Source organism: Balaenoptera borealis (genome assembly GCF_965194805.1).
Source record: "Balaenoptera borealis genome assembly, chromosome: 18".
NCBI classification, from domain to species: Eukaryota; Metazoa; Chordata; class Mammalia; order Artiodactyla; family Balaenopteridae; genus Balaenoptera; species Balaenoptera borealis.
Window position 1 is genome coordinate 25,819,677 of NC_138877.1, and position 12,695 is coordinate 25,832,371.

At 40.2% G+C, this 12,695-nt stretch overlaps 1 protein-coding gene across 3 annotated transcripts in view; it reads left to right on the forward strand.

The window, feature by feature from the left end:
• VWA8 (von Willebrand factor A domain containing 8) overlaps window positions 1-12,695 on the forward strand; it is a 364,407-nt gene that overhangs the window by 57,097 nt on the left and 294,615 nt on the right. For all 3 annotated transcript variants that reach the window (XM_082365255.1, XM_082365257.1, XM_082365256.1), the window contains one exon: window positions 9,238-9,405. In XM_082365255.1, the coding sequence (XP_082221381.1) occupies window positions 9,238-9,405 (168 nt within the window). The remainder of the gene's footprint in view (window positions 1-9,237; window positions 9,406-12,695) is intronic.

The window sequence follows — 12,695 nt, forward strand, 5'->3', positions numbered from 1 at the left end:
TGATTAAGTATGATTACTCAGGCCAGACCTTACAGAGTAAGAAGAGTTTGGGGTTAAAGATGTACTTCTGGCACCACCTACATGGAATGGGCAGGCAGAAAAGAAAGTTTTTTTTAAGAGAATACAGTGCCATAAAGACCAAAAAAGGAGACTTTTAAGAAGAGAGTGATAACATAAATTTAACAGCATTAATCCTAGTCATGTTGTTAAGTACACAGGAGAAATGTCATTGAGGTTTTCTTTTTTTTCTTTTTTTTTTAATATTTATTTATTTGGCTGCGCCAGGTCTTAGTTGCAGCACGTGGGATCTTCATTGCCACATGCGGGATCTTTTAGTTGTGGCATGCAGGATCTTTAATTGTGGTATGCGGGATCCTTAGTTGAGGCATGCGGGATCTAGTTCCCTGACCAGGGATCGAACCCGGGGCCCCTGCATTGGGAGCGTGGAGACTTAGCCACAGGACCACCAGGGAAGTTGCAAGATTTCCTTTTTTTTTTTTTAAAGCAGATTTTCAAGCATTTTGACCAAAAAGTAGATTTTTCTATTTTGTTCAGCATCTATCAGTTAAAGAAAGATTTTTTTTCACATCTTTAGTACTTTTTTAAAAATTATATTTTTCCCGCTTCTTACCATTTGGGGCCTACTTTATTTCCTATTTTTCTCTATTTCTAAGTTGCTTAAACTTGGAAGACTTATAGGACTATGGTTATGATCAACCTGCCGTAGGCCAATGTGAAACCTGACTCTTTTCTGTTTTGATAAGTTGTTAATGTTGTCAGCATCGAACATGACACTAAATCTGAATCCGTTTTGATGGTGACTCATTTAAAACATCGCAGTCTTTTTTTCTTTTTCTTTAAATTTTTATTGGAGTATAGTTGCTTTACAATGTTGTGTTAGTTTCTACTGTACAGCAAAGTGAATCAGCTATATGTATACATATATCCCCATATCCCCTCCCTCTTGCATCTCCCTCCCACCTTTCCTATCGCACCCCTCTAGGTGGTCACAAAGCACCGAGCTGATCTCCCTGTGCTATGCAGCTGCTTCCCACTATCTATCTATTTTACGTTTGGTTGTGTATATATGTCAGTGTCACTCTCTCACTTCGTCCTAGCTTACCCTTATCCCTCCCTGTGTCCTCAAGTCCATTCTCTATGTCTCTGTCTTTATTCCTGTCCTGCCCCTAGGTTCTTCATAACCATTTTTTTTTTAGATTCCATATATATGTGTTAGCATATGGTATTTGTTTCTCTCTTTCTGACTTACTTCACTCTGTATGACAGACTCTAGGTCCATCCACCTCACTACAAATAACTCAGTTTCATTTCTTTTTATGGCTGAGTAATATTCCATTGTATATATGTGCCACATCTTCTTTATCCATTCATCCGATGATGGACACTTAGGTTGCTTCCATGTCCTGGCTATTGTAAATAGACCTGCAATGAACATTTTGGTACATGACTCTTTTTGAATTATGGTTTTCTCAGGGTATATGCCCAGTAGTGGGATTGCTGGGTCATATGGTAGTTCTATTTTTAGTTTTTTAAGGGACCTCCATACTGTTCTCCATAGTGGCTATATCAATTTACATTCCCACCAACAGTGCAAGAGGGTTCCCTTTTCTCCACACCCTCTCCAGCATTTATTGTTTCTAGATTTTTTGATGATGGCCATTCTGACCAGTGTGAGATGATATCTCATTGTAGTTTTGATTTGCATTTCTCTAATGATTAATGATGTTGAGCATTCTTTCATGTGTCTGTTGGCAATCTGTATATCTTCTTTGGAGAAATGTCTATTTAGGTCTTCTGCCCATTTTTGGATTGGGTTGTTTGTTTTTTTGTTATTGAGCTGCATGAGCTGCTTGTAAATCTTGGAGATTAATCCTTTGTCAGTTGCTTCATTTGCAAATATTTTCTCCCATTCTGAGGGTTGTCTTTTGGTCTTGTTTATGGTTTCCTTTGCTGTGCAAAAGCTTTTAAGTTTCATTAGGTCCCATTTGTTTATTTTTCTTTTTATTTCCATTTCTCTAGGAGTTGGGTCAAAAAGGATCTTGCTGTGATTTATGTCATAGAGTGTTCTGCCTATGTTTTCCTCTAAGAGTTTGATAGTGTCTGGCCTTACATTTAGGTCTTTAATCCATTTTGAGTTTATTTTTGTGTATGGTGTTAGGGAGTGTTCTAATTCCATTCTTTTACATGTAGTTGTCCAGTTTTCCCAGCAGCACTTATTGAATAAGCTGTCTTTTCTCCATTGTATATTCTTGCCTCCATTATCAAAGGTAAGGTGACCATATGTGTGTGGGGTTATCTCTGGGCTTTCTATCCTGTTCCATTGACCAGTATTTCTGTTTTTGTGCCAGTACCATACTGTCTTGATTACTGTAGCTTTGTAGTATAGTCGGAAGTCCAGGGGCCTGATTCCTCCAGCTCTGTTTTTCTTTCTCAAGATTGCTTTGGCTATTCGGGGTCTTTTGTGTTTCCATACAAATTGTGCAATTTTTTGTTCTTGTTCTGTGAAAAATGCCATTGGTAGTTTGATAGGGATTGCATTGAATCTGTAGATTGCTTTGGGTAGTGTAGTCGTTTTCACAATGTTGATTCTTCCAATCCAAGAACATGGTATATCTCTCCATTTATTTGTATCATGTTTAATTTCTTTCATCAGTGTCCTATAGTTTTCTGCATACAGGTCTTTTGTCTCCTTAGGTAGGTTTATTCCTAGGTATTTTATTCTTTTTGTTGCAATGGTAAATGGGAGTGTTTCCTTAATTTTTCTTTCAGATTTTTCATCATTAGTGTATAGTAATGTAAGAGATTTCTGTGCATTAATTTTTTATCCTGCTACTTTACCAAATTCATTGATTAGCTCTAGTAGTTTTCTGGTAGCATCTTTAGGAATCTCTATGTGTAGTACCATGTCATCTGAAAACAGTGACAGCTTTACTTCTTCTTTTCCCATTTGGATTCCTTTTATTTCTTTTTCTTCTCTGATTGCTGTGGCTAAATCTTCCAAAACTATGTTGAATAATAGTGGTAACAGTGGACAACCTTGTCTTGTTCTTGATCTTAGAGGAAATGCTTTCAGTTTTTCACCTTTGAGAATGATGTTGGCTGTGGTTTTGTCATATATGGACTTTATTATGTTGAGGTAAGTTCCTTCTATGCCTACTTTTTGGAGGGTTTTTACCATAAATAGGTGTTGAATTTTGTCGAAAGCTTTTTCTGCATCTGTTGAGATGATCATATGGTTTTTATCCTTCAGTTTGATAATATGGTGTATCACATTGGTTGATTTGCGGATATTGAGGAATCCTTGCATTCCTGGGATTAACCCTACTTCATCATGGTGTATGATCCTTTTAATGTGCTGTTGGATTCTGTTTTCTAGTATTTTGTTGAGGATTTTTGCATCTATGTTCATCAGTGATATTGGCCTGTAGTTTTCTTTTCTTTTGACATCTTTGTCTGGTTTTGGTATCAGGGTGATGGTGGCCTCATAGAATGATTTTGGGAGTGTTCCTCCCTCTGCTATATTTTGGAAGAGTTTGAGCAGGATAGATGTTAGCTCTTCTCTAAATGATTGGTAGAATTCTCCTGTGAAGCCATCTGGTCCTGGGCTTTTGTTTGTTGGAAGATTTTTAATCCCAGTTTCAGTTTCAGTGCTTGTGATTGGTCTGTTTATGTTGCCTATTTCTTACTGGTTCAGTCTTGGGCAGTTATGCTTTTCTAAGAATTGGTCCATTTCTTCCAGGTTGTCCATTTTATTGGCATGTAGTTGCTTGTAGTAATCTCTCATGATCCTTTGTATTTCTGCAGTGTCAGTTGTTACTTCTCCATTTTCATTTCTAATTCTGTTGAGTTGTGTTCCTTTTTTTCTTGCTGAATCTGGCTAATGGTTTATCAATTTTTTTTATCTTCTCAAAGAACCAGCTTTTAGTTTTATTGATCTTTGCTATTGTTTCCTTCATTTCTTTTTCATTTATTTCTGATGTGATCTTTATGATTTCTTTCCTTCTGTTAACTTTCTGGGTTTTTTTTGTTCTTCTTTCTCTAATTGCTTTAGGTGTAAGGTTAGGTTGTTTATTTGAGATTTTTCTTGTGTCTTGCGGTAGGATTGTATTGCTATAAACCTCCCTCTTAGAACTGCTTTTGCTGCCTCCCATAGGCTTTTGGTCGTCGTATTTTCATTGTCATTTGTTTGTAGGTTTTTTAAAATTTCCTCTTTGATTTCTTCAGTGATCTCTTGGTTATTTAGTAGTGTATTTTTTAGCCTCCATCTGTTTGTATTTTTTACAGATTTTTTTCTGTAATTGATATCTAGTCTCATAATGTTGTGGTCGGAAAGATACTTGATACAATTTCAATTTTCTTAAATTTACCAAGGCTTGATTTTTGACCCAAGATATGGTGTATCTTGGAGAATGTTCCATAAGCACTTGAGAAGAAAGTGTATTCTGTTGTTTTTGGATGGAATGTCCTATAAAAATCAATTAAGTCCATCTTGTTTAATGTATCATTTAAAGCTTGTGTTTCTGTATTTATTTTCATTTTGGATGATCTGTCCATTGGTGAAAGTGGGGTGTTAAAGTCCCCTACAAGATTGTGTTACTGTTGATTTCCCCTTTTATGGCTGTTAGCATTTGTTTTATGTACTGAGGTGCTCCTGTGTTGGGTGCTTAAATATTCACAATTGTTATATCTTCTTCTTGGATTGATCCCTTGATGATTCTTAGTGTCCTCTCTGTCTCTTGTAATAGTCTTTATTTTAAAGTCTATTTTGTCTGGTATGAGAATTGCTACTCCAGCTTTCTTTTGATTTCCATTTGCATGGAATATCTTTTTCCAGCCCCTGACTTTCAGTCTGTAAGTATCCCTAGGTCTGAAGTGGGTCTGTTGTAGAGCATATACGCGGGTCTTGTTTTTGTATCCATTCAGCCAGTCTATGCCTTTTGGTTGGAGCATTTAATCCTTTACGTTTAAGGTAGTTATCAATATGTATAGTCCTATTACCATTTTCTTAATTGTTTTGGGTTTGTTATTGTAGGTCTTTTCCTTCTCTTGTGTTTCCTGCCTAGAGAAGTTCCTTTAGCATTTGTTGTAAAGCTGGTTTGGTGGTGCTGAATTCTCTTAGCTTTTGCTCGTCTGTAAAGGTTTTAATTTCTCCATTGAATCTGAATGAGATTCTTGCTGGGTGGAGTAATCTTGGTTTTAGGTTTTTCCCTTTCATCACTTTAAATATGTCCTGCCACTCCCTTCTGGTTTGCAGAGTTTCTGCTGAAAGATCAGCTGTTAACCTTATGGGGATTCCCTTGTATGTTATTTATGCTTTTGCCTTGCTGCTTTCAATATTTTTTCTTTGTATTTAATTTTTGATAGTTTGATTAATATGTGTCTTGGCATGTTCCTCCTTGGATTTATCCTGTATGGGCCTCTCTGCGCTTCTTCGACTTGATTGACTATTTCCTTTCCCATGTTAGGGAAGTTCTCAACTATAATCTCTTCAAATATTTTCTCAGTCCCTTTCTTTTTCTCTTCTTCCTCTGGGACCCCTATAATTCAAATGTTGGTGGGTTTAATGTTGTCCCAGAGGTTTCTGAGACTGTCCTCAATTCTTTTCATTCTTTTTTCTTTATTCAGCTCTGCGGTAGTTATTTCCAATATTTTATCTTCCCAGTCCCTTATCTGTTCTTCTGCCTCGGTTATTCTTCTATTGATTCCTTCTAGAGAATTTTTAATTTCATTAGTTGTGTTGTTCATCATTGTTTGTTTGCTCTTTAGTTCTTCTAGTTCCTTGTTAAACATTTCTTGTATTTTCTCCATTCTATTTCCAAGATTTTGGATCATCTTTACTATCATTACTGTGAATTCTTTTTCAGGTAGACTGCCTATTTCCTCTCCATTTGTTTGGTCTGGTGGGTTTTTACTTTGCTTCTTCATCTGCTGCATATTTCTCTGTCTTCTCATTTTGCTTAACTTACTGTGTTTTGGGGTCTCTGTTTTGCAGGCTGCAGGTTTGTAGTTCCCATTGTGTTTGATGTCTGCCCCCAGTGGGTAAGGTTGGTTCAGTGGGTTATGTAGGCTTCCTGGTGGAGGGGACTGGTGCCTGTGTTCTGGTGGATGAGGCTGGATCCTGTCTTTCTGCTGGGCAGGCCCGCATCCGGTGGTGTGTTTTGGTGTGTGTGAACTTTGTATGATTTTAGGCAGCCTCTCTACTAATGGGTGGGGTTGTGTTCCTGTCTTGCTAGTTGTTTGGCATGTGGTGTCCAGCACTGGAGCTTGCTGGTTATTGAGTGGAGCTGGGTCTTAGCGTTGAGATGGAGATCTCTGGGAGAACTCTCGCCGATTGATATTACGTGTGGCTGGGAGGTCTCTGGTGGTCCAATGTCCTGAACTTGGCTCTCCCACCTCAGAGGCTCAGGCCTGACACCAGGCCAGAGTACCAAGACCCTGTCAGCCACACGGCTCAGAAGAAAAGAGAGGAAAAAAAAGCAAGCAAGAAAAAAATAAAATAAAATAAAATAAAGTTATTAAAGTAAAAAATTTAAAAAATTATTAAAATAAAAAAAAGAAGAGATCAACCAAACCAATAAACAAATCCACCAATGATAGCAAGCACTAAAACTAAGATAAACATAAAACTCATAAACTATTCAGTTGCATACAGCAAACCCCAAGTCTACATTTGCTCCCAAAGTCCACTGCCTCAATTTTGGGATGATTCATTGTCTGTTCAGGTATTCCACAGATGCAGGGTACATCAAGTTGATTGTGAAGATTTCATCCTCTGCTCCTGGGGCTGCATGGAGAAATTTCCCTTTCTCTTCTTGTTCGCATAGCTCCTGGGGTTCATGTTTGGATTTGGCCCTGCTTCTGCATGTAGGTTGCCCTCTGATGTCTGTTGTTCGCCCAGACAGGAGGGGGTTAAAGGAGCGGCTGATTAGGGGGCTCTGCCTCACTCAAGGAGGGGTACGGAATGCAGGGCCTGCCTGCGGTGGCAGAGCCTGGCGTGACCTTGCAACAGCCTGAGGCGTGCTGTGTGTTCTCTCCGGGAACTTGTCGCTGGATCACGGGACCCTGGCAGTGGCGGGCTGCACAGACTCCTGGGAGGGGAGGTGTGGAGAGTGACCTGTGCTTGCATGCAGGATTCTTGGTGGCTGCAGCAGCAGTGTTAGCGTCTCATGCCCGTCTCTGGTGTCCGCACTGATAGCTGTGGCTCGTGCCCTTCTCTGAAGCTCATTTAGGCGGTGTTCTGAATCCCCTCTTCTCACGCACCCTGAAACAATGGTATCTGACTCTTAGGCAGCTCCAGAGTTTTTCCTGGACCCCCTCCCGGCTAGCTGTGGCACACTAGCCCCTTCAGGCTGTGTTCACGCAGCCAACCCCAGTCCTCTCCCTGGGATCTGACCTCCGAAGCTCGAGCCTCAGCTCCCAGCCCACACCCGTCCCGGCGGGTGAGCAGACAAGCCTCTCGGGCTGGTGAGTGCTGGTTGGCACCGATCCTCTGTGCGGGAATCTCTTCACTTTGCCCTCCGCACCCCTGTGGCTGCTCTCTCCTCCACGGCTCCAAAGCTTACCCTGCACCCAGCCCCCATCTCCGCCAGTGAAGGGGCTTCCCAGTGTGTGGAAACTTTTCCTCCTTCACAGCTCCCTCCCACGGGTGCAGGTCCCGTCCCTATTCTTTTGTCTCTGTTTTTTCTTTTTTCTTTTGCCCTACCCAGGTACGAGGGGAGTTTCTTGCCTTTTGGGAGGTCTGAGGTCTTCTGCCAGCGTCCAGTAGGTGTTCTGTAGGAGTTGTTCCACACGTAGATGTATTTTTGATGTATTTGTGGGGAGGAAGGTGATCTCCATATCTTACTCCTCCGCCATCCTGGAGGTCCTCTGACCCATATCTTCTTTATCCATTCCTCCGTTGATGGACATTTAGGTGGTTTCCATGTCCTGGCTATTATAAATAGTGCTGCCGTGAACATTGGGGTGCATGTGTCTCTGAATTATGGTTTCCTCTAGGTATATGCCCAGTAGTGGAATTGCTGGGTCACATGGTAGTTCTATTTTTAGTTTTTTAGGGAACCTCCATACTGTTCTCCATAGTGGCTGTATCAATTTACATGTCCACCAACCGTGCAAGAGGGTTCCCTTTTCTCCACACCCTCTCCAGCATTTATTGTTTGTAGATGTTGTGATGATATGGGCATTCTGAGTGATGTGAGGTGATATCTCATTGTAGTTTTGATTTGCATTTCTCTATTTAAAAAAAAGAAAAACAAATACCATATGATATCACTTATATGTAGAATCTAAAACAGCCAAACTCATGAAAACAGACTAGAATGGTGGTTACCAGGGACTGGGGAATGGGGGATGTGGGGACATGTTGCTCAAAGGGTACAAACTTCCAGTTATTTGATGAATAAATTCTCGGGATCTAATGTACAGCATGGGGTTATAGTTAATAATACTGTGTTATAATCAAATAACTTATAAATTTATATGTCAATTATACCTCAATAAAGCTGAAATTTAAAAAAAAAATTAAAAATAAATAAAGAAATTAAATAAAACCTCACAGTCTGCACGTGTTCTCACTTAGTTTATCTGATCTTCACAAAAATCTTGGTAGGGCAGATTGTAATCTTCATTTCTCGTTTCTATCAATAGTTAAGGAATCTGCTTCCTTAATTGCATTACTGATCCAAAGATAGCTCTCAGTTTTCTGTTTCATTGGGGATATATCTAAAATGTTACAGCTGAAATGAGAAGTAGCCGCATGGCACAGGGAGATCAGCTGGGTGCTTTGTGACCACCTAGAGGGATGGGATAGGGAGGGTGGGAGGGAGACGCAAGAGGGAGGAGATATGGGGATATATGTATATGTATAGCTGATTCACTTTGTTATAAAGCAGAAACTAGCACAGCATTGTAAAGCAATTATACTCCAATAAAGATGTTAAAAAAATTTTTTTTAAGTAAAATTTACAGCTGAAAGGAGCCTTAGAGACCACCTCTGCTAATCGCTTCATTTTACAAACGGGAAAGCAGGCCTAAAGAGAGAAAATCACTTGCTTAATATCATATTGGCAGGAAAAGCAAAACCACGATCTAGAACCCAGCTTTCCTGACTCCCGGTCCCTATAATAAGAACCACGGTTTAATTTGCATTACAAGTAAAATCAGGCCATGCTCCGCTGTGTTTGATAGTCTCATATTGCTTTTGTTTCTTGGAAATAGTGTGCAGTTCGTGCAGCCACAGAAGGTAGAACTCTCGTTTTGGAAGGCTTGGAAAAGGCGGAGAGGAATGTCCTTCCTGTTTTGAACAACTTGCTGGAAAATAGGGAGATGCAGCTTGAAGATGGACGCTTCCTGATGTCTGCCGAGCGTTACGACAAACTTCTCCAAGTAAGAAAAGAAAAATTTGACTGCTTTGTCTTAGCTGTTGAGCTGTGGGTTGGCCACTTGTTGTATAAGACATGATTGTGTCAGAACGAGGACAAATGTTCAGGTGGCGCGTATCTTGGGCAACTGCCTGAAGTCAGTCATGCGTTTGCAGTTTTGTATGGCTCTTCTGTTTTCCACATCACGTTAGAAGACCTCCCAGATTTTTACTTCTGTTTGCCTATCTAATAACTATTCTTTCTTTTTTCTCCTTTTAATTCTTGTTCCCTTTCTCCCTCCTTTTCCATCTTCTTTTTCCCTTCTCTTGTTTCTCTCAACAAGCCTAATAGCTTCTAGACTGTGCTGGGCACCAGGAAGACAAAGCTGAATAAAGTCCACTTGTTGGGTTCAAGAAGCTCAAAGCCCAGTAGATATTGACAGAAATGAGTAAAATATTTAAAGATACCCTGAAGGTCCCAACTACCAGCATCACCTGCCTGAGTTGTTTGTAAGAACTTCGCAACTGGAACCCCTGCTTCCATCCTGGCTCCCCCAGGGCAGTTAGTGATCGCTTTAAAACACGAGGCAGAACAGGTCATTCCTCTGCTATAAACCTCTAATGCCTTCCTGCTCTACTCAGAATATAATCTAAAATCCTCACAATGGAATACAGGGTCTTGGGTGATCTGGGCCATTACTGCCTCTTTGGCCTTATCTCCTTCTATCCTTCTCCTTTTTCATTCCACTCCAGCTGCTAGTATTCTTTTTATTGTACCATAAACTGCTGGATATGCATTATCCTATCTTATCAGTGCTTTGCACGGGCACTTTGCTCTTCTGGAATGGTTGTCTCCCAGATATCTTCCTGGCTCATTCCTCTACCCCTTTCAAGTCTGCTCAAATGTAATACAGGCATTCCTTGTTACATTGCACTTGGCTCTAGTGTGCTTTGCAGATCTGGCGTTATTTACGAATTGAAGGTTCCTGCATCAAACAAATCAGTGGGCACCATTTTTCTAACAGCATTTGCTTACTTCATGTCTCTGTGTTGCAATTTGGTAATTGTAACAATATTTCAAACTTTTTCATTGTTATTATATTTGTTATGGTGATCTGTGATCACTGATCTTTGACGTTACTATTGCAGTTGTTTTGGGGCTCCTCGAACCACACCGGTGTAAGATGGTGAACTTCATCAATAAATGTGTGTTCTGACAGCTCCACTGATCAGCTGTTCGTTCCCCACTCTGTGTCCCTTTTCTTGGGCCTCCCTATTCCCTGAGACACAACAATATTGAAATTAGGGCAATTTATAATCCTACAGTGGCCTCTAAGTGTTCAAGTGAAAGGAAAAGTCACTTGTCTCTCACTTTAAATCAAAAGCTAGAAGTGATTAAGCTTAATGAGGAAGGCATGTTGAAAGCTGAGACAGGCCAAAAACTAGGCCTCTTGCGCCAGTTAGCCAAGTTGTGAATGCAAAGGAAAAGTTCATGCAGGAAAGTAAAAGTGTTACTCCAGTGAACACACAAATGGTAAGAAAGAGAAACAGCCTTATTGCTGAAGAAAATTTTAGTGGTCTGGATAGAAGATCACACCAGCCACAACATTCCCTTAAGCCAAAGCCTAATCCAGAGGAAGGTCCTAACTCTCTTCAATTCTTTGAAGGCTGAGAGAGGTGAGGAAACTGCAGAAGAAAAATTTGAAGTTAGCAGAGGTTGGTTCATGAGGTTTTAAGGAAAGAAGCTGTGTCCATAACATAAAAGTGCAAAGTGAAGCAGCAAGTGCTTATGTAGAAGCTGTAGCAAGTTATCCATAAGATTTAGCTAAGATAATTAATGAAGGTGGCTACACCAAACATCAGAGTTTCTGTGTAGATGAAACAGCGTTTTATTGGAAGAAGATGCCATCTAGGACTTTCATAGCTAGAGAGAAGTCGATGTCTGTCTTCAGAGCTTCAAAGGACAGGCTGACTTCTCTTGTTAGGGGCTAATGCAGCTGGTGACTTTAAGTTGAAGCTAATGTTCGTTTACCATTCTGAAAATCCTAGGGCCTTTAAGAATTATGTTACATCTACTCTGCCTGTGCTCTATAAATGGAACAACAAAGCCTGGGTGATAGCACATCTGTTTACAGCATGGTTTATTGTTAAGCTCACTGTTGAGACCCACTGCTCAGAAAAAAAATTCCTTTCAAGATATTACTGTTCACTGACAATGCGTCTGGTCACCCAAGAGCTCTGATGGAGATGTACAATGAAATTCACGTTGTTTTCATGCCTGCTAACACAACATTCATTCTACAGTCCATGGATCAAGGAGTAATTTCGACTTTCAAGTCTTATTATTTAAGCAATACATTTTGTAAGGGTATAGCTGCCATAGTAATTCCTCTGACATATCTGGGCAAACTAAATTGAAAACCTTCTGGAAAGGATTTGCTATTGTAGATGCCATTAAGGACATTTATGATTCATAGGAAGAGATCAAAATATCAACATTAACAGGAGTTTGGAAGAAGTTGACTCCAACTCTCATGGATGACTTTGAGACGTTCAAGAGTTCAGTGGAAGAGGTAACTGCAGAGGTGACAGAAATAGCAAGAAAACTAGAATTAGAAGTGGAACCTAAAGATGTGACTGAACTGCTGCAATCTCATGGAGTTGCTTGCTATGGATGAGCAAAGAAAATGGTTTCTTGAGATGGAATCTGCTCCTGATGAAGAGGCCATGAAGGTTGTTAAAATGACAACATATGATTTAGAATTTAGAACATAAACTTAGTTGATAAAGCAGAAGCAGGGTTCGAGAGGATTGACTCCAATTTTGAAGGAAGTTCTACTGTGGGTCAAATACTATCAAACAGCAGTGCCTGCTACAGAGTCAATTGATGCAGCGAGCTTCCCTGTGGCCTTATTTTAGGGAACTGCCACGGCCATCCCAGCCTTCAGCAGCCACCAACACCGAGGCAAGATCCTCTACGAGCGCAAAGCTGACTACTCACTCAAGGCTCAGAAGATGGTTAGCATTTTTTAGCAATAAAGTATTTTTTAATTAAGGTATGTGCATGTTTTAGACGTAACGCTATTGCATACTTAATAGACTACAGTGTAGTGTAAACGTAACTTTTGTACGAACTGGAAAACCAAAAAAGTTTTGTGACTCACTTTATTGCGGTATGTGTTTTATTGTGGTGGTCTGAAACCGAACCTGCAGTATCTCCGAGGTCTGCCTGTATTACCAATGAAGCCTGCCCTCACCCTTTTATTAAATACTTCAATGTGCCCTCTGCCCCCATACTCCTTTACTCTGCTCTATA